Genomic DNA, 26658 nt, shown 5'->3' on the forward strand with positions numbered 1-26658 from the left:
TGCAAATATCATGTCACAAATACATTACAGTAAATATGTGTATTTCTGCATCCGGTAATCTTCTTTTCAGAAAAATATCGCAACAATGTACTGTTTAGTTGTGATGTAGAATTTCAGTGTAAACACTATCACTGTGTTGTGTATGCCAACTTAAACAGGTACTTTGCACTCTATCAAAAAATATTCTGTTTATTTGGATGGACACTTATTCTTTGGTTTATAGTTATCAAAAATGAAAATATGATGATATTTATAGATGATTAAAGATAGAAAAAATCCGGTACCAAACTTGCATGCATAAATACCTAGACTGGACTTTCAACAGAATGATGCACATTGAGTTAAATAACTGAACAATAACTGATATAACTAAAAAAGACCAATATTACTGACATCAATTAAAATGTTTGTTTTGTCATTTATTGTAATTTTTTAATTTCACTATTTTATATGGCCTCGTAAATACAAAGAGGAGCTTGAATGACGATCAGGATAAATCTGCATCAGAAAGAATAATGTTAAAGGAACAACGTATGAGTAGTACATGTGCTGTATTTAACTATTGTTACCATATTGACTTTAAAAAAGGAAGATAAGGAACATGAACCTTGATAGTAACTAAGTGCTCCACAAATTTCTTTCCACTTCACAGTTTCACTATACCGCTCTGGTGGCCTAGTGATTAGAGCGTCCGCCTCAGAAGCAGGAGGTCAGAGGATTGTGTTAGGACTGGTCGGCCTGGTGTCAGAATAATGTGACGGTGGGACATCATACATGTCTGCAGCATGATGCCCCAGTGCTAGACATCACTATAAACTGCCACACTGCAGACATCGTAGCAATATGACTGAAAAATTGTTAAAGCTATGTTAAAAATCCTAATCACACACACACACACACACACACACACACACACACACACAGAGTTTCACTACATGCTTTAAATTAGCTTTCACAAGCTAAATTGGTCAGTTGCCCAGGTGAGCAATGTCAGACCTCCTAGGTCTGCTTGTTAACAAGGTTTATCTGTTTGGTATTTAGTTTGTGTCTGTCTATCTGTCTGTGAACATTTTCATTTCATGAGCTTAACTTGTAAACCGTTCAGGATATTTCAACCAAACTGAGCAAGTGTACAGGTGCCTTAAAATACTTAGAATTGTCAACATTATATATTTGTTATTTTACCATGGAAACTGTATCTTAAAAGTAGTATGTATATTTAAGGGTACTAGTATAATTTGTATAACAATAGAGACTGAGGATGATAGGGTTAGATGGAAGTCTTTATATAAGTGGGGGACCGAGGGATATATTTCATCTCTAGATGTCTGTTATTCGGACAAGTGTCTACATTTTTCATTATTGCATAAGATGCAAAAAAACCTTTGTAATATCTCATTACCATGTTTCAATGTTTACAATATTATGCCTGCATTAATCACATCAGCCACGTGTTGGAAGGTAATATTATTGTTTATTAGGAGAGAGCTTCAAATAAGCTTGTTGCATGATCTTCCATATCTGGTTTGATTTTATGACTTCTGTAAATAAATAGCTTAAACTATCATGAAAACTTACTGCAATTTTCATCATTTTGCTTTCTGCCCAGTGACTTTTTGAAAATGAGTTTCTTTTATGAATTATGAACATACCTATTTACTTCTCTTCACTATAATATTGTTTCTAAGATCATTGGATCTTGTTATATTTAAACAGTATTGAAATTTATTATATGGTCATTTTTTCCCTCGTTAACTTTACATGGACTGAATCATTCAATATTCCCTGATACTGAACGCGCGTGACAATACACATATAGCATTCACATGAATAAAGGAACTACTTTCTTTTGTAAATGAACAATGGACTCAGACGCCAGAACTTTTGATTTGTAAACAAATCATGTACACTTGCGTAAGAGGCTCTTTACGTTGTGGTTGTTTAAATTTGTTTCTGAATGAACTAAAACATATTTCGTGGACTGCAAAAAACCCCAGCTGTCTTGACATTTTGCATTGATACAATGTTACGGATTTAGGCTAGCTACCTTATATAAATGACGGATTAGGTCCTTACAAATAACAAGGCATATACTGTTTTCTTTAGCAGGTGATAAGAATGGCAAAATAAAATGTACTTAACAGTTTTACATCCTGAATTTCCTCAAACTGTTTTTTCTTAATTCTGCAAATCCAAATTAAATGAGCCATATCATAGGTTTTCAATCTGGATAACACATTTCGAAAGTGTGCTGTAATTTTGATGATAAGTGCAATTGCATCCTCCTTACTGCACTCAAAATGAAATACACATTAAATTCCATAACGTCTTTTTGAAAATTGCAATTGAAAGACTTCATATTTTTCCCACATTATGATTTCAGACATTCAGTGACAGAAACAGAAACACATTTGCAGACGTAAACACGCTTCTCCCGAGCCACTTCAGTCCGATGTATTTCATGTATAATTTGCACAGATGAATCCAGTCCAAAATCACAAACGTTCATCGAATCGAAACAAAATACCAAAATATATCCACTCCAGATCAAATGGAAAAGTTGTTGCAATGCCCATTCATTCACAATATGACTGCAAATTTCAATTTTAACTAGACACGCAATTTTCTTTCGAAAGTTATGTTGACCGCGCGACTAAGTTAAGATTTATCTGGGCGGAGCTATGTGCGCATTAATAATGATGTCATTTTGTAATGTCAAATCTGCGCTTGTGTATTTAGTTTGGAATACGGCATTCATTCATTTACGTTGTTTCTTGTAGTGTATTTTGTTTATATAATTAAACTTTTGGTAGAATAAAAAAAATGAGCATATAATAAAAAGGTTACTGCATTTGTATGGGAAAATATGAACTTGTTTTGTCGGAAGGATATACTGCACTCACAAGTTCGTGCAGTATTCATTCCGAAAACTCGTTCCTATTTTCCTATACAAATGCAGTAACCCATAAATATAACATCAATCTCCTAAATCTATTCTCTAGAGATACGTGATTAAACAGATTTAGTTCTGGACAAAATTGCCTTAATTGGTCATTAGATTATGCATTTTCTTAACTAGCTGTATATACTTATAATTACATTTCTGGTTGCTTGTGGTGCAGATTTCCTTAATTGTTTTCTTTAATGTATTTTTTAGAGCCTCATGGATGTACATGCAATGATAGTATCACGGAAGAAATACTTGTGAGTAAATCATGGAATATGATCTAAAGATTATTCCATTAGTTCAAAAGAAGTACCTTGCTGTTATATGTGACCTTAGATCGTAATAACATCCTGCTTAGATCCCATGTATTTTTAAAGAGGTATTTTCTGAAAATCTTGTTCTCCATATGCACATAGCAGTAGTTTTGTGTACACAAAGCCAGCATTCATTGTTAGGTTCAACCAATGAACTTTTGAACCTTGTTTCAGGAAGAGACCATGATAAATTCCTGACTGATGTGTGACACCCATGATATACAACTGTTTATTTCCTTTATTGAAAACTCATAGATGTGCAGATGTAGTTGTATTTGTGGTATTCCCGGTATTTTGGAATCATAACAGCCAGCAAATGTAATCAAATAACAGTAAAGTTAATGGAATAATTTTATTTCAAAAGATGGGTGTGTATCTGATGGCTTGAAAACAATAATGCAGAATATAAATAATTTGCAGAATATAAGAATGTCTTAAATGCTTTTTGAACCAAGGTTTCGTCTCTGACGATTCAAGCGTGATGTGAATACCCAGAGAGGTCTTTTTTAATTCACTGGTTAATTCATAAATGATGTATTTTTTTTTGGTAATATACCTACTATTTTGCCATACTTGCCTTGGCATAAGCTGGATGCAGTTATTACTTGTGTATTTCTAGATATATGTCCATCTATACCCTTGAAATTTCTCAGTTTTGAAGATTTTTCCTTATATAAATTAAATTTCATTATCATTATATCTCAGCCCCTTGCAGTTTGGAATATAGCTTGGATTGGTTTTTTCGCATGCCACATTAAGCTTCTTATTTCATTTTGCTTATGGTATAAAAGATTTTCATGCTATTGCTGCACAACATTATGTTTACAAGTTTAGTTGAAGATGTATATTATCTGCTGTTAATTTTGTTAGAATGAAAATATTGTGCTTTGTTTAAATTCAGTCCAACCCAATCCAATTTTAAATTTAATTCAACCCAACTGGAAGATGAAAATTGTCTTTTCTTGTCTATCTCATATAGACAAACAGCAGTAACTCTTGCCCTTTACCTCTCCTTGCCACTGCCAGGTGTTACTAGTTTTTAGCTTCGCTGGTATACTGGTACTATTGTACAGTGTATCCTCTGAGAGTGCAAGCCACTTTTGTATTCTAATTGAATCATCCAACGGTCCTTATGGATTTATTTTCTGTATTAATCATTCTGCTGCATGTTTTATACATTCTTTTTTACAGTTTCTTCCAAATTTGAATGATTTTGTTGCCTTTAGGGACTTCATCCTTTAAGACCATGTCACACCATGCTGTTGTTGGCCTCAGCAAGATTATTATGAATTAGTGCCACTTTGACTTTTCTCGCTTGCTCCATCTGTAATGGAGTTGATTTTAGAGAGTTATTTGTATGTTGCATTGCTATCGATGCTTTTTTCCCTTCTTTGTGTCATGTCAGTAGAAAGGTCAACTACATAAGTGCAAAAGTCCAAGTGTAAGCTTCAAATGTGACACTGACTTTTTTGATTACTCTGTTAGTAACATCAATTTTTACATATATTAGCAAGTTAGTAACATGATGAATTATTAATTTATGCTTCTTGTGTAATTTCAGCAGAGTGTCATCTAAATGCTATAATTCAACTTCAGGGCATGGACATCTACCGTGGCTCTTGTTTTGTATATTCTACGTGTACATTATCTGTGATATGCAGCATGTGTAATGCATGGTCAGAGGAACTCTGGGCTACAGTATTAGCTAGTTCATCACATATTGATTTGTTAATCTTTGCTTTGTTTTCTCTTCATGTGTTCCTTCAAGCCAAATGTCTACTAAATCACTGAAATGCATTTTCAGTGGAATAGTCTGTACAGCTTTGAAGGAAGGAAGATGGAATAAAGCAAGGGAGACAACCTACACTTCATAGTTGGCTATACCAACTCATTGGCAAGCAAATGTTCCCCAATTTTAGTCAGCCCAGTTGGTGTAAGTCTCCCTGCATATCCAAGCATGGCCTGTGGGCCTTTAAGTCAGGGTGCATGGGTTTCATACTGGATCCAATGGGTCCACCTCCTTATACCACTGCATTGTTACCGGCCGTACAGCTGTCACCGACTATCGAGCCATCACTGACCAACCAGCATGGAGACATTTTGAGAGGATGACTCAGCCGACTAGTTCATCTCTTGCATTTCTGAATGATTGGGGGAGTGTTCCCCAATTTTAGGCAGCCCAGTGGGCATAAGACCCCAATGTCTGAGCATAGTCCTCGGGCCTATGCAGGCTGGCTGTTCCAACATGGGGATCTTTTCGTTGAATTGGTCCAGTCAGCGATGATCTTAAGTGACAGGTCTGTCCATCTAACTGTACCATCGATGACATGCCCTTACTGTGATGGAGATTTAAGTGAGAAATTTGTTTGTCCAGCCCAGCCCATGGAGCAGCCAGTACTGGACTGGTGATAGCCAGACCATCTTCTATACCTACAGCTTCCTGGCTGACTATTCGCCAATCAGACCAGCTGGCAGTCCCAGCAGTGCTTGATTTTGTGAGTTCACTGCTTGTTCAAAAGGGAGACAAAGTAATGTTTTCATAGGAATGGAATTGAGTCTTAAATGCCACCTGGTATGTCTTCTTCAGAGCTGCAAGTAGACCCAGCTTGGGCCGCAATGCACTAGGAGTGTAATGAAACTCCTTGAAATCAGCTATCCTTCACTTCAGTTCTGACCATGGAATGGACTGAAGTTAAGCTTTCAGGGGTTTTGTTTACTTCCACCACCTACTATTACTCAGAACTATAATCCTAAAGAATCTGTAGATCTCAACAATGAGCACGAGAGGCCATCGTTTTGGTTCTTTCCCCAATTGGCTAGACTTAAGGCGACAGACACCTCCAATATTGATCTAACAGCATTTGACAAGAATATAGCAGCTGTCATATATCTGCTTGCATGTTTTATAAGGTAGACAAAATGTGCTCAGAGCTGGTTCGGGATGTCATTGTTCCTTCTTTGATGTTGGATTAAGCCTCATTGGCACTTGTGAGACTCGGTGGAGACACCCATCAATAACCATGCTTGGGATGTAACACCCAGGATTGCTAGGTCATTGACCAGGGCTGCTCACCATACCATGGCCAATATTTTGATGGCTTTGGCCAATTTACATTTGATATGATGTGTCGCATGGCTGTAATCCATGTCGCTCAAACCTCATTATACGCTCCCTTTCCTGATGACCCTGTTTGGTCAAAGTTGCTTTGGATTCAGAATAGAGGAAGTTAGACAGGCAGGACAGGAACTGCCCCTCCACCTCATTGTTCAACCCACATGGGCATTTGGAACCACTCAGACTCTGCCACTGTAAAGGGATATGAAGCATCTTGATACAGAGGTGGTAAGAAATTAAATTTTGAGCTCACTGAATCTTCCTATTCCCTCAGAACAGGGTGTGGAGGAGGATATTCAGGGCATTTGGAGGGGCTTCAGGTTTCATTCATCATCAACCCCATCCCCTCTCCTTCTCACCCTTCTTCATGGATGTACCGTCAGATCAGGAGAAGGATGCCTTTCTACACTTCTACACTAGAGATATGGTCCCTCATCAAAAAAAAAACAAAAAAAAACAGTTGGTGGAGCTTGTGCAAAGATCGCAATCCCTTGAGTTTCATTCAAGGCTGTTTCTTTTTCAGAAAGTTGAGATACATCATTGACTTGAGTCACCTCAACCAATTCATTGTGCCTCCAGCCTCCAGATATCAAGATAGAGACAGCAAGATCAATCTGCCTCTCTGTTTGAAGAGATGAGTATGCCATCAGTTTTGATCTGACCTATGCATATTTTCATGTTCCTATCCACCTTGTGTCATGAATGTTTCCCCATTTTGCTTACTGCAACAAAGTTTTTCAGTTTAGAGTTCTCCCGTTTGGCCTCAACTTCTGCCCTTGGACTTTTACCAGGATCATGGGTTACATTGTCACCCTGTTCCGATTGACGGCAGCATACCTGGACTACATCCTCCAGAAACACATGGTAAGGTCTATCTTACCCCAAGGCAGGAACAGTCACCTCTTTTAGATCATATAGGGCTTCTAGTGAACTGGGTAAAAGTCAGATCTCCATTCATCCCAGAATTTTGTCCATCTGGATATGGAAAGTATAACCAAATGGAATCTGGTGTGACTTCCTCGTATTTTTGTATTCAGAATAATGGAACTTGTCAAATCTGTTTCCAAGCAGACTGGATTTCAGTAAGAGAGTTTTTATTCAGGGTGGCAGCGGACTTGATCCTACTTGGCCAACATTGTATGCACCCCTTACAAGTTGCATTGTGAGCACATTGGTACCTTGAAAAGCCTTAATTTTATTGAATTGATAAATACTTTTTATTTTACAGATTTCAGTAAAAAAGAAAACTATATATAAAAAAAACCTAATCTCTCGCTACATTTGTTCCAAATCAGAAATTTCCACAATATGCCACTGCACAGTCGTATGTTTTGAATTTATGATTGTTCGAAGCCCAGACGTAGTTGCAGTTTAAATTTGGATCATTTGTATGCTTCAGAATGTCTGGCTGCTGATTCCAACTTCAGTGGCTAGATGAAGAAAAATATAAATTTGGATAATGCGATCTTTCTCAGACAGTTCTGCAAAATGCAAATTAAATCAGAAAGATGTTGATTTGCATGCAATGGGAGAGATTGCTTTTCGATCTCATGCGGCTGTGAAAAGACACCATGTTCACGTAACGGCTGCTAACATGGGAAAACAAGAAGCCACCAAAATGAAATCGTTTTTTTACAAAAGAGGTATGTCTGAGTTTTAAAATAGAAAACTGCATATCATCTTATTCATGAAAGTAGTTCAGACCATTTTTATTTTGGGACTGAATGGAAATAGACTATAATTGTAATGAACAAGATAAATCTAAAAATATAGAAACCAGCTAAGCTGAAAAAATATGAATATATCTAATATGAAATAGTTTAATATACCCATATGCAGTTTAACATAATAAAAAAAACAAATATCTTTGGCATTTTTTTTTGTTTTATGGGGGTGGGTGGAGGTTTAAATAATGATGCCATTGCGCAGGCCCACATTAATTTTAAAAAAATTCATGAATTTATTATTCATAGGTGGGTTTCAGTAGGGTTTATTGCAGGGTTTCATTTTAAAAATCTATATTGTTATCAGGATCTCATTTTTATAGTTGGAATTATTGAAAGAGGGTTCTTTAAAGTCTTTCCCCCCAAAAAAACTATTAGTATTAACATTTTAAAATTGTTTCAGAACAAACCACCATCTGCTGCACCTGAAATTCAGAACTCACACTTAACATCTTCAGTCCCTTCTCCAATGATCTTGTCAGATTTTGTTTCAAAGGAGGAGACCTTAAAAGCAGAAATAATATGGACTCTGCACACCATCAACTCTCACAACAAGCTATATTGCTGCTTTTGGGTTAGAACCATACTTTACATCATTGTTGGAAGAAAAGGTGAAGCCAGATGATTTTGTCATTCTTTTTGATGAAAGCATGAATAAAATGCTTCATAAAAAACAAATGGATTGTCACATTCGTCATTTGGACCAGAACATGGTAACAACACAAGATTTTACATATAGACTCCTTGGTCATGCCTCTGCATCTGATATGATGAAAGCATTTGATGATTCCACACAGAAGCTAAACATAAGGGACATGATTCATATCTCAATGGATGGACCTAATGTCAATTAGTCTTTTCAAGAAAAAGTTGACCTTTCATTGGAAATCAACCACAGTATCCAGTTGTTGAATGCAGGAAGCAGTAGACTTCACAGAGTCCATGGGGCTTGTGAGGCTGACATGGATACTACAGACTGGAAACTGGATAAAATTTTGAAAGCATTTTACATATTGTTTCATGATACTCCTGCAAGAAGAGATGATTTTCTTAAAGTGACAGGTATGTCAACCTATCCTTTGGAGTTGTGTAAACGAAGATGGCAAGAAAATGTGAAAGTTGCACAGAGAATTCTGGATTTACTTGAACCTGTTAAGAGATATGCAGATAGTGTGATGAAAGGTTGTGTATCTGATCCAAGCACAGAACTGTTTCGAATTGTAAAGGAAGCCATCAGAGATGTTTTTTCCTGGCCAAGCTTGCATTTTTTATTCCGCTATCAAAGCAGGTGGAACCTTTCTTGACAGAGTATCAAACAAACCAACCAATGCTTCCCTTTGCTCATAAAAATTTGAATGCAATTGCATTCAGCCTCTTGAAATGATACTTCAAGCCAGAAAAAGTGGAAGCTATCAAGTCAACAAAGGATGTGTGATTGATTCCACAAATCATGTCATCAATCATAAAGTAGATATATGTTTTGTGGCAGAAACAATTATTAATGAATTGAAAATGAGAAAAAAAGCAAGTGAGCTACAAATCCTTAAGTTTTGCTTTTTGTTGTTGTTGTTGTTATTGTAGGGTTTAATGCCATTTTTCAGCACAAGATAGGCTATACATGGCGGCCAGTATTACTGGTGGAGGAAGAACCCTGGAGAACCCAGGGAAGGACCTCCGACCCACAGGATGCTACTGGCAGGCTTTCCCACGTACCCACGCTAGTCGAGTCTTGGACTTGAACCCACGCAGACAGAGGTGAGATGGCAGTGATCTGGAACAGTGAGCGCTTTAGACCACTCAGCCACTCGGGGCTCCATAGGTTTTGCAATGAATGCAAAGCAACATTATATGTTTTACAGATGAGTTTATTGCTAAGTCATGACTGCAATACTCCTTTGTGAGAGACATGGCATGTCTCGATCCAGAAGTAATTATTGTTAACAAAGCAGAAGCAGACTACTCACTGTGCTTGTCAACAAGAGAAGATATGACATTACAAAGTGTGATTCTGTCCTCAGAGAATTTTCTTCATTTGTTGATCAAGTTGTCAGCAGTGGGTCTCTGAGCTCATTTTCTAGGAAAACACTTGCTAAATTCCTATATGACAGACTTGCATATCAGAAAGAATATATTCATCTGTGGCCAGTTTTTAAAACATTTCTTTTCTTGTCTCATGGACAGACTACTGTCGAAAGCTTTTTTTCCATCAATAAGAGTGTGACGATGTAAATATGAAAAAAGGGACTCTGATTGCAAGGAGAGTACTTGTTGACACTGTAAGAAATACTGGTGGAATATACAAGATTGGTATAACACCAAAAATGCTTATAAATGCAGGCAGTGTGTGTAGTAGGTATAGCATGTACTTAGACGAGCAGAGAAAACACCTTGAGCAAGTGAGAAGAGAACAGAAAAGAAAAGCACTGGACGAGGAACTAGCAGACTTAAAGAGAATAAAGGCATGTATTGAAATAGACATTTAATCAGTGACAGCTGCTGCTGCTGATTATACCTTGAAAGCAGAGACACACGGAAAATTTCCTTCATCACAACATCAGAAATACACCCCTCCCTCGGTAACTCGCGCACATCAAGGTCCAAAAACATCGACTGCACTGTAAGTGAGGTGTGAGTTATTGAGGGACCGATAAAAAAGCCAAAACCAATAAAGGGATTGACATAGAGGCAAAAGGTAGGTTATAGTGTTGAATACTCAATTTATAATCGTGCTGAGATTAACTGTGAATAAATATCTCATCATAACGGTGTGCTTTGTTTATTATTTCCTCATAGAGCAACATTAATTTCAGGATAAATTACAGTATATTGAGGCAATCATCGAAAACATTATTTCACATGGTTTCCATTCGCTTAACACGTGTACCACTTCACACATTGTGTACTATACCACTGATTTGTGTGTTGAACAGGATACATTCTAGTTTTATTGTTTGATCCAAATTAGACGGGGTTTTTTTAATACAAAAGATCGCCACTCTTTTTGAGAAACATTGTTGATCGATCGAATGAACGAATGATAGATAGATAGGTGGGTAAGTAGGTAGATAGATAGATAGACAGACAGGCAGACAGACAGATAGATTTGATTGTGGTAGAAGTAAAGTGAGAAAAAAATCACAAGGGTTAATCATTACCAACATGAATTTAATGGGTCTACAAATTTAAAACAATGTAAATTTGAACATGATAATACTTGCCGTTTGTGACATGCTTGACAAATATAACTTCACATTTTGAAAAAATCAGTTAATTTTTGTGTGTTACTCCTTGATTTCTCTGCCACTGAGCAAAATCCTGCAGATTTCTCATCTGTATGATATTTTCATGATTGATAATATATACTTTAATAATGTTAAGTACATGAAAAGATTTTCGATTGGTCAAATAAAATTAATTTTGATAATAGCAGTGACCACAAGAACTTATGCTCAGATCTGCATGCCTTTGAATTTTTTCTTTGTGCATCTCTTGCTTGATTTAATACAAAAGACATATTCAAAGTGATAAAACAACACAGGTTTCTATTATTTTGAGTTTTTTAATGCAACAAACACTTCCCCAAGTTGTTGATCAAAACAAAGCCAGCATGTAAGTGGGTTCTCACAGAAGTACTCACGGGTTTCTGTGTGATGGTTGATTGACTCTTTTCATGTTTTACTAGAACAGAATATGTTGCAAACATAATGTTTACACTGAAATGGAATTAAGGGATTAAAAGGTAATTTTCACATAGCAAGACATTTAATTGGTGTTTATTTTATTCTCTGTTGCCACCTGTTAGCATTTACCAGAAGTTTTCATTGATCGCTGTTTCACCAGACTGTTTATTTACAGTGTATTGACAACTATTTATCATTAAAAATACTTACATAATATACATAATATATGATATCTTATTTAGAACTTGCAAATTTCACAATATAGATTCTGTCTTTACAGGCATTAATCACCATTTTCGATGATATAACGAGCGATGTATCAAGGTTTAATTTACCAATTCTTATCGTAATTGTTTCGCGTTAAGCATATTTTAAAGATATTTGAAATATATTTTCTTTGGAAAAAATCGGGAGCCACATCGAACACCGCATATTAAGTGGGATCGCGAGTTATCCAGGCGCAAGTTATCGAAGGAGTGGTGTAGTGTGAGGAAAAGTGTGAAGGACAAAATCACTGAACTTGGAGCAATTGAAAAACAGGTTGATGACAAGCTTCAAGAATTAAAAAATTCATATAAAATATTGTGGACTTTGTAAATAGTGTAGTGTAGACATTGTAAAATAAACATTGTTCAGTAACTGTACAGATGTAGGATGTGTAGTATAATGAGAATGATATCACTAATCATACACTTGACTGTCTTTTTAAAAAGTAAATTTGCAAGAAATATTTCTCATATGAAGTATAGAAAGTATTAACTTATTTATTTTTCATTTCTTTATCCTTTAAAATTAATGTAATAATGCACATTGAAAAGCATGATTTTGAACCTTATAAAACCTTGAAAAACCCTTGAAATTTCTGAAAGAAATATGCTACTAACCCTGCTTGCTCTTTGAGGAGAAACAGTTGGCCCCACTCTCTATCAAAGGCTACCACTCCATGATATCAAACACATTCTGACATCATGGCAGACAGGACTTTGGACATCATAATGACCTATCAGATCTTTTAACCCCTTCTGGTCTCTATTGACCGAAATCACTCACTCTGTTTCCATATGGTACCAGTCCTGGGTTTTAATGTGGCTCTATTTGAATCAATTCAAGCCTCTAGCCCACACATTGCTAATGTTACTATTATACACGACATGTTACCTGATAGCTTTAGCTTCCACTTGCAGGGTAAGTGAGCTGCATACCTTTTTTGTAGACCCTAACTCTCTTCAGTTCAGATCTGACGGTTTGGTGGTTCTCTTGACACAACCAGGCTTTATAGCCAAAATTAGGTTACTGTCTGTTCATGACCAAAGAGTTGTCACTTGCTTGCTGTCATTCATAGATAAATCAAGAACAGCAGCCATGCAAGATCCTGTTCATACTCTCAAGCACTACTGGAAACACACAGAGATAAGTCATGGCACTAGCAAACGCCTCAGCCTTCCAGTGGGAGCTGGGACACAGGATATGACCCCTGAAGCCCTTGCTTTTAGGCTGAGGTGGATGTATGCTCAGTGTACTCTGATGTCTCACCAGATCAGAGGCACCGCATGAAGATTTTCAGCTCAGAAGCTTTGAGCCATCCCTGTGAGCCTCATGTTGGAGAATAACATTTCGATCCAAGATATAATATAAGATGCTGGCTGGCATGCAGAGTCAACCTTCTTGAGTTTTTATCTCGAAGATTTAGTGTCAGAGAGGAAAACTTTACATCTGGTTGGTCTGGTGGTGATGGCCACCAGACCCAACTAGATTAAACAACAGAGCCTGTTAGAGTCACAGGATTCACTGGTGAAATTTTCCAGGTAAGAAGATTTCAGTATTCATCTTCTTAACCGTATGTTACAGTCACAGGTCAAGTGACCCCAGGCTGTGTTGCTTATGGAATTAGGAGAACAGGCCATCATTCACATGGGGAGCCAACCATCATTCCCTAGTAGGATACCTGAGGTAGAGGTCGGATGCTCAGCATTCCCTCCTGCCATTACTTATTCTCCTAACTTAATGTGATTGGGGAACGTATTTTGAAGGAGAAAGCAAATTTTAAAGTAAACTATGTTTTTCCGAGAATACTGACCCAATCACATTACCTAAAAACCCTCCCAATCACCCCATCATGCAAGCAGCCTTGTTATTATATCTCTCAGCTAAAAAATAGCAATACCTGGTGGTTGTGAGGGCAAGTAATGGGCATGAGTTATTGTCCTTTGTCTATATGAGATAGACAAAAAAAGATGATTTTTGTCTTTTAGTAGGGCTGGATTTGCAAGGTAGCAGACTAAATATTCCTAATGTAATGTGATTGTGTAAGTATTCTTGGAGAAACATAATTTATTTAAAAATTTGCTTTCCAGTACAATTGCAAATAATCTTGTTAGGCAAAATTATTATTTTGTCCTCAAAAGCCTAGATGTATGGAAATTTTGTAACAGTCATCCAGGAATTACAAAATATCTTATCGAGTTTATAAAATATAAATATATGGTATAATTGGTCAATATATAGGAAGTACAAGTCAGGTCCCATCTTATGCAGTTTGGAAAATAACTGGGAAAACAAAAAAGATTAATAATAATAATAATAATAATAATAATAATAATAAATAAATAAATAAAATTCATAATAGAATTTATCAGGTAAATTAAGTCTTGTTTATTTGATAGAGAACAGATTATTACCCTGTAATGTGCAATGTCCAACCAAGTTCATTAAAAAATGTATCGTTTGTCTGTTCTCTTAGCAACATGGGTTATTCATGCATTCATCTACTTGATGCATATTAAATGAGAAATATTTAAAACTATATTATGTATTTATTAAATATATTTGGCAGAGAACCCATTTATTGGTATATACATACAAGTGCATAAGAAAATTGGTAACTTTAGTGTCAATAAATAGAGTACATATGTTGTTCGTCCTCCAAGATTAAAGATGACCATAACTGTTTTTTTGAGTACATGAGTAGCTGATCAGGCCAATTTGTTCTTTAAACTGTCCGTAGCACACTTCACAGGAGGTGCCACTTGGGTTTGCTTGAACAGTAGTAAAGATGCTGCAGTTCTGAGATTTCTGCTGCTCGTGCTTCTGCACTGCCTCTGCAGTTTTTCTCCATTCAAAGTCTGTAGCTCCAGTATCGATGAGACTCTGCCAAATGGAGTGATCCTGCGTGAGATCTTCTCAAGAATAAGGGTCAATGTAGAAGTGTTTCATTGATTACTTGAGGGAATCTTTGGAGCATTTCTTCTGACCACCCTGAAATCACTTTCAACTGATCAGCTCACGGTAGATCCTTTTTAGTAGTTTCTCTGCTGACATCCTGGTGACATAACCTGCCCATCTCAACTGTGATTTCATCAGCAGTGTGGCTTCTTGGATGCCAGCTTGTGTGAGAACCTCAGCTTCTGGGACTCTGTCTTATCATCTTATCCTCATCAGTTTCCTCAGGCACCAGCCCATGTGAAAATGATTCAGCCTCTTAGCATGGCATCTTTACACCATTCAAGTTTCATAAGCTTGAAGGAGGTTTGGCAACACAGTGGCTTTGTAAACCTTGAGTTTTATTTGTAGACCGATCCCTCTGCACTGCCACACATTTGCGCATAGTCTGCCAAAGGTCACACTTGCTTTAGAAATTCTAGCATTGGTTTCATCATCAGTGTGGACTGCACATGACAGTGTACAGCCGAGATAGGTTGTTGTTATGGGATTTAATGCCATTTTTCAGTACAAGATAGACTATACATGGTGGCCAGTAGAAATGGTGGAGGAAGAACCTGGGAAAAACCCTGTGAAGAAACACCAACCCTCAAGAAGCTACTTGCAGGCTTTCTCACGTACCGACACTGGTTGAGCCTGAGACTTGAACCCACGCAGACAGAGGTGAGATGGCAGTGAACTGTAATGGTGAACGCTTAAGGCCACTTGACCACTTGTGGCCCCCTGAGATAGGTGAACTTGTCCACTGCCAGAAGGGTTTGGCTATTTGCTGTGATGTTAGCTCTACACAAGTCATTCCAGGTTGTTGCATCACCTGGCTCGATACTGATTGTGAGACTGCAGTTGTCAGAAGCTGAGGAGAAATTGTCCATACTGTGCTGCTTTCCACTCAGATCTGGCATTCCGGGAATTGTTGTCACCAATTAGGAGATCATGAACAGTCACTTCCTGTTATTTTCTTTTCGCTTGTGAGGTAAAAGAGCTTGATGTCGTTCCAGTATCTAATGTTGATCCCAGTGTCATAGTCATGGAAGGCATCAGTAAGTATGCCACAGGACATCATACTGAAGAGGGGTGGGGCCAACACACGTCCCTGCTTGACTCCGTTGTTGACTGGGAATGGTTGAGAAGACTGACCTTCATCCACGACATGAGCAAGTATGCCATCATAGAATTGCCCAGCCATCATGATAAATTTCTCAGGGCAGCTAGAGTTTGCAATGATCTTCCAACAGCCTCCATGACTAACTGTGTCTAAGTTTTTGTCAGGTCAATGAATATTGCATACAGGCTGGAGTTCTGTTTCTGACATTTCGCCTGGAGTTGACTAGCTTCAAACACCATGCATGTGGTCCCTCGTCCTTTTGTGAAGTGATACTCACTCTCTGGCAGGAGCCAGGTCAGTGTGATGTACGAGATAAGTCAGCAGACTTCTGGCAAGTATTTCTCCAGCTATTGTCAGCAAGAATATGCCCCATTGGAGTACATGTACTATCCAGCCTATCTTGTTGTATCCATAATAGTACATGTACCATAATGCCATCAATTCAGGAATGTTTCTGTTAGTTTCATTGAAATCCAAATGCTCTTTCTAGCTAGACTTACACTTTATTATAACACAATATTTATTCATATTTGCTGGACATATCTAAAGGGTCAGTTTTCCAACTGACAATTAAATGCATAAGTCAGACATTGGGAGTTTATAAAGGAAAATGTGTATTTAGGCTTGAAAATGACTTTAACTGAAATTCATACAGGATGTCATGGATATTGACCTTGTGATGTACTTGAGATCAGAACTCAACAGGTGTATCTTGCTGCCAGCACCCACTTTGGAAGAAACCATTCAATGTCATTTGTAAAGATAGAGTTCCATAAAAAGACAGGAGAAAACATAAATAAATTTAACCTAGTATCAATTGAAATTCTTGTTTATAACATTAACTTTGCACTACTACATAGCAAAAGCAGGGAGTACAATGTTTGATTATGATAGCAAATCTCTATATTTGGTTCAAATGGTTCTGTTTCAGTCAGTGTTAACATTACAGTGACAAGTGCCTGTGTTTATGGGAGTGATTTGAAGCTGATGTTTGACTAGAAAAAAGAAAGGGTTAAGATGAAAGGGGGAGGGGTACATGTATGTGGCAGTAACTAAAACTGCTCCTGACCATTTGGGTGGTAAGCTTGTTTCAATGGGTGTCAACAATAAAGTCATTAAGTCTTCTTCGTGGTGTCATCTAAAATGGTTTCTCATCTGAATTTATGTATCATTTAATTTACCTACCTTTTTATGAGAAAACAATTGAAGTCGTTTTTTGGGGTTGAAGTCCATTTTTAAAATTCATATAGGATGTATATGGTGGCCAGTATAACTGGTGGAGGAAGAACCTGGGAAAACCCATGTAAGAACCACCAACCTATAGGGAGTTACTGGCAAACTTTCTCACGTACCCACATTGGACAAACCTAAGACTCGAACACACACAGACAGAAGTGAGATAGCAGTGATAGGTAAAGGTGAGCACTTTAGACCACTCTGCCAGGAGAAGGTCCTCTCATTATCAGCATTAGAATGTGGTAATGACAGAACAGTTCTAACTTCACTTTTCTGGTTGCCAGGTTTGTAAGGTTTCTAAGCTATGTTCACACCAAGCAGGAAGTTCCTGATTTGGACTTAAGATGTATTACAGAGTCTCATTGACAAGGGCTCTTTCTTTCCATTGCTCAGATTGAAATATTTGTTGGCAAGTTTCACCATCACTGTGAGAAAAAAATTGATTTAGACTTGAAATAATGACTAAATACATGGTGTATTTATGCTTTCTTGAACTGTCTCAGCTTTAAATTAATTATCTTCTAATTTATATATTTAACTGAAAATTTTATGTAGGTCTTGTACTTAATTTATGTGCATGAAAACTTTAACTATTTTATGAAATAAAAGAAATGCAAAGCTTTAAAACAGAAAGTGAAAACTTGGTACCTCTGCTACTTATCTACACTACTTAATATCCAAGCATTGTTTATTTCTTGTAATATTTCTTAGCTGTTGGTTTCTTGTGAAAAATCACACATGTTGGCATTTTGACATGAATTGAACAAAAACATGTAAAGCTGTCCTTAAATATATCTCGTAACATCTTGAACAATACATTAACAATTAAACAAGATAAAATCATAAAATATTTACTTTAGTGTGTATGCTGAAGTAATAAGAGTTTTAAATTTCACAGGGGAAAAATGGTTGATACAGTATTTTGAATTTCATCAAAATAAAATTTTGCTGTATAAACTGCCACCTGTGTGTCACACACACAAACACAAACACACACACACACACAGAGCGTAAAACCTGTTAATAGCAGCCACCCATGGGTAAAGGCAAAACTGGCTTCTTTACATGGGTGAAAATTGGTTTTTGAACAAATGCCATGCATCAGATATCATTATTACTGGGTATTATTAGTATTATTATTATTAACATAAAATACTCATATATTTTGTTCTCTCCTAAATTTATGTTCTACACAAAATAACTATCTTGCTCACTTTAATCCATACTATAAATGAAATCATCATTGATTTAAAATAATCACCTTTGTTTTCTGCGCAAGACAAAATGCTAATTTCACTACTGAATGACAGTTTACATATGATTAAAACAGAGGATTGACTTGTTATTCCAATTTGTAAATAATAAGCATGGAAAATAACTTCATGCATCAAAAACAATACATGGATTTCCCATTTGCTCACCTCTTTGAGATCAAAAATCTTTTGTGAAAAGCCTTTGATGAGTAATGAATTGAAAGATGCCATATATGGCTATTTGTTTTCACTCGTAAACAAAATGTATGCATGTCTTCACAGACAAGTTCTGATTAGTGAATGACCCATGACCCTAATGTAGCCTTAATATCGAAATGTGTTTTTGCTGCACTAACATGACTACTTTTCCCAAACATATTGCTTAAATCCTGTGCCCTAATGATACAACTGCATTTGAATTTAACATATTGATATCTTTCAGTTACATTGGCATTGTCACTGGTGTATGGTGAGTACAAGTGAGATGCAAGATAAGAGATGTTTTGAATTCACATGATATTCCATTAACTAAACAATGCCTTCCCCTTAAGCAGAAAGTTTAGTTTGCATAGAATGATATACTTCACTCTTGGCAATGAGAAACCACTATTTGGTTAGGAAACACACAGCTGCTGACTGCAGAATGCAGTTGACCATTATTAACATGAAATTTATTTAGGAAATTTCTTGTGGTGGTGGGAAATTAGAATGGCTGTTGTGATCAGGTGACCACTATGAAAAGGTTACAATTAAAACAGGTTAGACATACAATATATATATTTTTTTCCCCCTGCATATCAAGACCATTTGTATCTCCCTCAACCCAAGTGAATTTTATACACAGGTTTAGCAGTTTTACTTACATAACCTTCTTTTACAAGTTCGTGTCTGATATCAAATGAATGTACCTTTTTTGTAAGCCGTTATTATAGAATCATTGTTTAATTTGCCCCCTGCACTTGAAATACATTTGCAGGGTATGATATGAGAATAATAAAAATTCCTAAATTTTTACTGATATACCTCTACATGTTCATGCTTCACATATAATCTATGTATCTCAATTTTAAAAAGTACTTCAAAATTATCCTCTAAGTTGACCTAAACATATGGAATATATTTCTGGGATATGAAAGTAAAACAAGCCCAACATGCAGTCAGCATTTTAGATAAAACTTGGGAAGAGCAGATGACATATTTATTTTTCCAATAATGTTGAAAGTATTTCTAATTGTTTTTGCTTCACTGAAGTCTTTGATAAGTATGTTATTAAATTTTACTTTCAGACTGAGGCAAAGAAGAAACGCATTAATCAGACTGAGGCAAATAACAAACACAATGAGCTTTATGTTATATTGGATGGTCTTATTACAGAAGACAGTTTTAAGAGAATAAAACAAATGGCTCAAAGATATATTGACATTAAAACTTGTGATAAAGCCAAAAACATGGATCAGTTGTTGTTTCATCTTGAAGAGAAGGGAGTAATTGATGTAGGAAAGTATGATAGATTGATAGAGATAATGACAGATGCTGAGGTAAAAATAGGGGTAGATGAAATCCGAAAGACAGGCAGAGATATCAAGTATGCCATGGAAGAACAGAGTGAAATGTCCAGACTGGATGCTTACATTTGGAACCAGGACAGAATCCAACCTAGTCCAGGTAATGCATTTTCTTGTATAATGTGCACCAAACTGCAAGCAGTATTTCTTCAATGTAGACCTGGATCTGATGTCACATTTTGTAATAGCATATCAAAGTCTTTGCTGATTGCTTAATACTATGTAGACCTAGATATGCTTTCACATTATGCACTGACAGAACAAAGTCTATACTTTTTGCTTCCTCTAGTGTAGACTTAGATCTCTATCACATGTTATACTGTGGATAAAAGTTTATGTTGTTTTCTCCTTGACAGATCACTGTCTTAGCTGATTGTTTACCACTGGGTAGACCTAGATCTGCAGTCACTTGCTGCACTGGCAGATCAAGGTTTATTTGTTTGTTCAAAGTCAGACACTAGACTGACTTGTTGGCAAATTGTATGACATAGATCTCAGTTTTCAGAGTTTGCTCGGGAGTTAGTATAGGCTGTTGTCATTTTGCATACATGTAACTGTTACTACAACAGTAAAGAAAGAACCATACATAAGATGTTGTACAGCATTTCTGCCATGACAAGACCAGGTGGCCAACCTAAAACAAAATTATCAAAATGTAGCAAGTGGTCTTCATATTTGTGAGACAAAAGATTTATTGTAGATATTTGGCAAAGTGTTGTCAAAATGAGAGCAGCTTATCATCAAGCAAGGACTTATCAACAGATGAATATAACAAGTCAAGAAGTAAAATGCCCAAGATTATGGTTGAAATGCTGGAAATTGAAGAAAAAAAATGTTGAAGAACTATCGAAAGACAAATGCCAGCCAAGTTCAGCAGAAACAAAGATTTTGACAGTCGATGAGTGGAGATTTTTGTGATATCAAAGTCCACCCATTATTAAAGCCAGTAATTCAACAAATTTTCATTAACAATTTTACATTTTTATCTTACATTATTTTAGCTACGGTGTTTATAGTGCTGGAGACATGAGTAATAAAAGGTCAAGAATAAATTAAAAAAATGCTGGAGATCTTGTCTCCCATGCACAAGCGCCAGAAAAGTCAAGAATAACTAAACTATGCTGAACACTCCATTTGAAGCTGGATTTGCAATATTGCCATTTTGGGATACCATTTTCTTAGAAAAAGAGGGGAAAAAATTTATTTCATTAGCTGCAGGAAGTCTCTTTTTCAAATTATGACCACCTTTGGTCAGTGCAGCTTATGGTCTTAATGGGGTGGGTGTATATTATTTTTATAACTAAGTTTATGTGTTCTGAAATTGTTCATAAGTATGGTCTGTTAGCTTTACTGGTCTTAAACCTAGTATAACATATGTGGTGGTGCACAGAATGCAGTCTGCTGTTTTCTTCCATTATTAGCTCTAATGGTCATAGACTAGAAGAGCTTGTGACATGGTCTGTTTTCTGCTGACTTCTTGTTGTTGTAGTGTTTTATGCCATTTTTCAGCATTCAATAGGCTATACATGGCGGCCAGTATTAATGGTGGAGGAAGAACCCGAGAAACCCCCCGGAAAGAACCACTGACCCACAAGAAGCTACTGGCAAGCTTTCTCACATACCCACATTGGCCGAATCTGAGACTCGAACCTATGCAGACAGAGGTGAGATGGCAGTGATCCATAACGGAGAGCGCTTTAGACCACTTGGCCGCTCTGTGCCCTGTTTTCTGCTGAGATCTGACTTCCATTTATCTGTTAGCACAAGTTTTTGTAACTACTTCTTCTGAACTACTTGTAGGATTGTCATGGAACTGTATCTATCCCAATGTCTGTCCCATCTATCCCAATGTCTGGTTGGTCCTAAATTAAAGAGTGCTGCTCAGACATCTAAAATGGCCACTACAGCTTCCATTTTGAAAATCTTCTGTTACAACTCTATGGTCTTTAAATAACACAAAATGATTGAAAAGCAAGTTTTGTAAAATTGAACAAATAATTTATATTTTCTAAAAAATTATGTTAATGCTAGGAATAAGTAATTTTAGTCATTTATCCTTTGTATGAAAAACTAAGATAGTTTCAGAACAAGGTTAAACCAGTCATTCAGAATGACTTTAACTGTCAACAAGTTCAAATCCCTTAGTGAATTTCTAGCTGCCAACCAGTCAGCAATTAGGTGAGTTTGAATTTTCAACAGAATTAAAAATCACATCAATATGTTTACATGAATAAGAGTACATGTTACTCATTTGAAACTATGATGATGATAAAATCATGATGTCATCTTAATATACAAAACTGCAACTATAAAGAATATTTGTATTTAATGTAATTTAGTAATTAACCCTTTCAATATATAATTATAAAATTATCACACATAATATAGATACACATAACACTTGCTATAGCTACTCTTTTTGAACTGAAAGTTGTATCACCAGAAGCTGGTTCTAAACGAAAATGGTGCTGCCCAGAAATAAAATATGACCACCATAGTGGCCATGTTGAAAATATTGTTATGGCTATGCCACCTCAATTGATGATAATATCAACATACAGTTTTCACTAAAAGGTGTTGTATGATGTCTTATTGGTCCTAAATGAAAATAGTGCTGAATTTGACATACAATATGGCCACTGCATCAATCATCTTGAAAATCTTGTTATTGCTGCTTGATCTAAATGGAAATTTATTGCATGGGATTTTCACCAGATGATGTATGATATCCAGTATGGCTGCTACATTGGTCATCATTAAACTCCTATTGTTACTTCTCCTTTGAAGTCATATCAACACTGAGTTTTCACCAAGAGACTTTTTATATTTTATAGTGGCTAGCTGGTCATAAATGAAAATGATGCTGATCTGTTCTTGACTATGACCACCAAGGCAGCCATCTTGAAAATCCTGTTATTGCTACTCCTTTTGAACAGAAAGATGTATCAAACATGGGCTTTTTGGCAAAAGACACCTTACAATGGAAGGTTCTAAAGAATGAAAAATTTTCCACCTAGACAAACAATATGGCCATCTTGAAAATCTTGTTATGGGTATTCCCCCGAGTCATACATGCCAACCATTACGCTTTTTGTACCAAATTATGTTTTGAGCTGGCTATATATGGATTATCTTTTTTGGTACATTAAAAAATAAAATAAAAATAAACCAATAAAAAGTTTTTTATGTCATTTTTATTATCATCTCTTTAATTCCACTTATTAATTTGAGAATGTTCTTAAAAAGATTACTGCTGTTTAAAATTAGCATCAGAGTTCTATCCTTATTTGCTATTTATAGCAACTATATATGACCCATTTCCAAGAGAAACATGTTTGTTTTCAAATATGAACTTTGCCTCATATATTCATGATATTGATAAGCTAGATTACACTTTTTACACCAAAATGACACTTTTTTTGCCACTTACAATAGCAATAATTACACTTACACCTTTCAGGAAGTTGGCATGTATGCTGAGTGTATCTACTACATAACAGTTTTGTTCTTGAAATGGGTATGAGTCTTAACTGTGTTTTTTTTGTAAAATTGTTATTTCATGTACAGCAGAAAATATCAAATAACATGCATCAACTTTACATATATACAAGTGACATGGCTGTTTGCATACCACAGAGTAAATAAAGAACTAGTCACATCAAATATCATGGTTTCTCTTATGGGTGAATACTAATATATAACTACAGTTATATAGTAGTGTGTGTCTGTGTGGGAGAGTTACTGCCCTTATTGCAGCTCTAAGAGTAGGGTAGTATGATTAGAATTGGTATATATTTCATAGAAGCGAATTATAGGAGGACTCGCACATTGCACATCAATTCAATAATATTCATTTTCATTGGAGCAATGAAAACCTCCACTTATCAAATGTACATACACATTTTATCAGTGGCACTCCTACACAGATACACAAAATTTGCACATTTGCTTTGGCAGGGAGGTAATATTGTGTGTGTCTCTATGTGTGTGTATGTGTTCTGTAGAGAAAGAGAGAGAGTTTCCTCATCATAACTCTTTGTTAAATCCCTTTTCACCATTAGAGTTATTGCCCTTATTGTGGGTCCAAGGGTAGGCTGGTGTGATTGGAATAGGTATATATTTCATCGAAGTGAATTGTTGGGGGATTTACACCTGATTGCATTACATGTCAGTTCAGTAATATTTATTTTTGTTGGAGCAATGAAACACCGTTGTTATCAAACACACATGCACATACTTTCTTTTTGTGGCACAAATACACAAATACACACACAATTTGCACATTTACTTTGGTAGCAAGATAATCTTAATGCACCAAAATAATTTTCTTCTTACTTGTGCTGCGTTCTTATATCATGTATATGGCTAACTGCTATTTCCTGTTTGTGCTGAGCTAGATGTTTGACCAGCTTGGAGGTAATCAGTATGGTATTAATCAAGTACATTTAAAGTTTTAGTTTTTGAATGACATTGCATTAAAAAACCATACATAGTTATTAGAAAAATATGGGCAGTGGCATTGCATGTGAATCTACCGCAGAAGGGCAAAAATACCATTTTAAGGCTGTCTACTGCACATACCATTTTATTCTGAAATCTGCTGCTTTTCAAATTACAAGAAAGATTTTTCATAAATTTGATCCCCCTCTCCAACACTGTATTTTTACATTTTCTGTGAAGACATTAGAGAAACCAGCTAGAAACAGTGTACTGGGGACCGGGAATGTTAACCAGTACAACCAGTGGTGCAATAGTGCATGGCAGATCCATTGTTCAAGAACAACTGAATGTGTACACAAGAAGATGTTAATTGATTTCCTTATTGCTAGAATATCAATTGCTTAAGACCAAATGTGGCATGTCTTTCGAGGTGTTTATAAGTTATAAAGGATTAAATGGTGGTCAAGGTGTCTTTTGAGCCTTTGACCTTTGCCGGTAGGGAGATATATGGAAAGACCAAACATAATAAATTACTGTGGCAGATACACTACAGTAAGTATTTTGATTTTTGGTTTTGTTTAATTGTTTGTGTATTGTTCAAGATGTTTTAAGAGGAATATTTAAGGGCATCTCTTGCATTTATTTGTTCAGTTCATGGCAAAGTGCAGAAACACGTGCCTTATCCCAGTGATAAAAACACACTGGCTAAGAAATATTATAAGTTCAACAGTGCTTGGATATCAGAGTTTTAAGCATATACAGGCAAGAAGCATAGGTCCTAAGTTTGCTTTTTGTGTTTCAAATTTATGCAACTTTTGTATTTCAGGCAAATAAATTCAGTTTAATCCCTAGATAAAAATATACAATTTAAGAGTATATTATGAAATAATTAATTTTAAAGTTGGGATAAATTATTTATAAAAGCATAACTACATTTTGTATTTTTCATTGTTTATTTAAATTCTAAATAAATATTTTTTTAAAATGTTTATGGTGGTATAAGCCCCCAACAGATATTTTGATCTGAGCCATAAAGAGACAGAAATCCTTGAGGATGAGACTCAGAAATATATTTTAAGTTTAGGAACTTTCTCCTTGGAGTCATCATAACATGGATGACTATTGGAAATCATTCAACAACATTACAAGCCCAGGAACAGGAAACTGAAGTCAAAAGTTCTTTACAGGCTGATCATAGTTGTCCTGTCATTATGACATTCTAATGCTAATACAGTGAGAGCATTATCCATTCTTTGTAGTATACAAAGGGATTTAGTGGAAAATCTGAACCTGAGAACTATAGAGAGCCTGTTAAGTGTAAAGCTAATAATCACAGTGAATGTCACCAGTGGTCACCAGACAGTAATCTTGTGAAGGAAACTATAAATGCTACTAGATGCTATTACAATATCTTTGCAATGAATTATGAGATAAATGACTCTTTCTTTTTCATTCAGTGACAATATATTGACTCATATTAATTAGCATAACATCAGAATCAAAATCCAGTTGATCTTCAAAGCTTGCTGTTTTATTATACTATGAAGAGAATACATATCATGTCCAAAATTGCACTTGTTTTCATTCTTGAAGAACATAAAAGGTATGCCGATACAAAATCTACTCATTTAGAAGTCAATCTACTGATCAAAATTTGTAAATCTGTTGGTTTGATATGCTGGTTCTGTCACATATATGAGTTTTATACATGCAGAAGTGTGTGTAGGTAGCTTATGTTGGTCAGCATATATGCACTTGATGCACTTAATGAGAATAACAACTCATTTTCAAATCTTTAGTGTCCGCTTTTAATTTCCTTCATCAGAATACAAGTTTAACAATCCTCATTTAAAATTTCAAATGGGAGATACTAATATGAAAAGAAAGCAAAACCCTGGTAAAAGTCCTTGAATAACCTGAGTGTCAGCAGTGAGTCAGACATAAGTTCATAGAGGGCTTAGAAACCATTTCCTGTGTAATTCTAGTCTCAATGTGGTTATAGAAAGCTTTTTTTATAAATAAAAAAATGAATATTATTAGACTGAGGTTAAACATTTTAG

The 26658-nt window shown here is 35.9% G+C and overlaps 1 protein-coding gene across 1 annotated transcript in view; it reads left to right on the forward strand.

Moving 5' to 3' along the window:
- LOC149779902 (uncharacterized) overlaps positions 1-26658 on the forward strand; it is a 156650-nt gene that overhangs the window by 38481 nt on the left and 91511 nt on the right. Inside the window, exons 8-9 of the mRNA XM_089936592.1 lie at positions 3158-3204; positions 19880-20258. Coding sequence (XP_089792718.1) covers positions 3158-3204; positions 19880-20258 — 426 coding nt within the window. The remainder of the gene's footprint in view (positions 1-3157; positions 3205-19879; positions 20259-26658) is intronic.

This window comes from Sinohyriopsis cumingii, chromosome 16 (genome assembly GCF_028554795.1).
Source record: "Sinohyriopsis cumingii isolate HCF-2022 chromosome 16, ASM2855479v2, whole genome shotgun sequence".
Taxonomy (NCBI): domain Eukaryota; kingdom Metazoa; phylum Mollusca; class Bivalvia; order Unionida; family Unionidae; genus Sinohyriopsis; species Sinohyriopsis cumingii.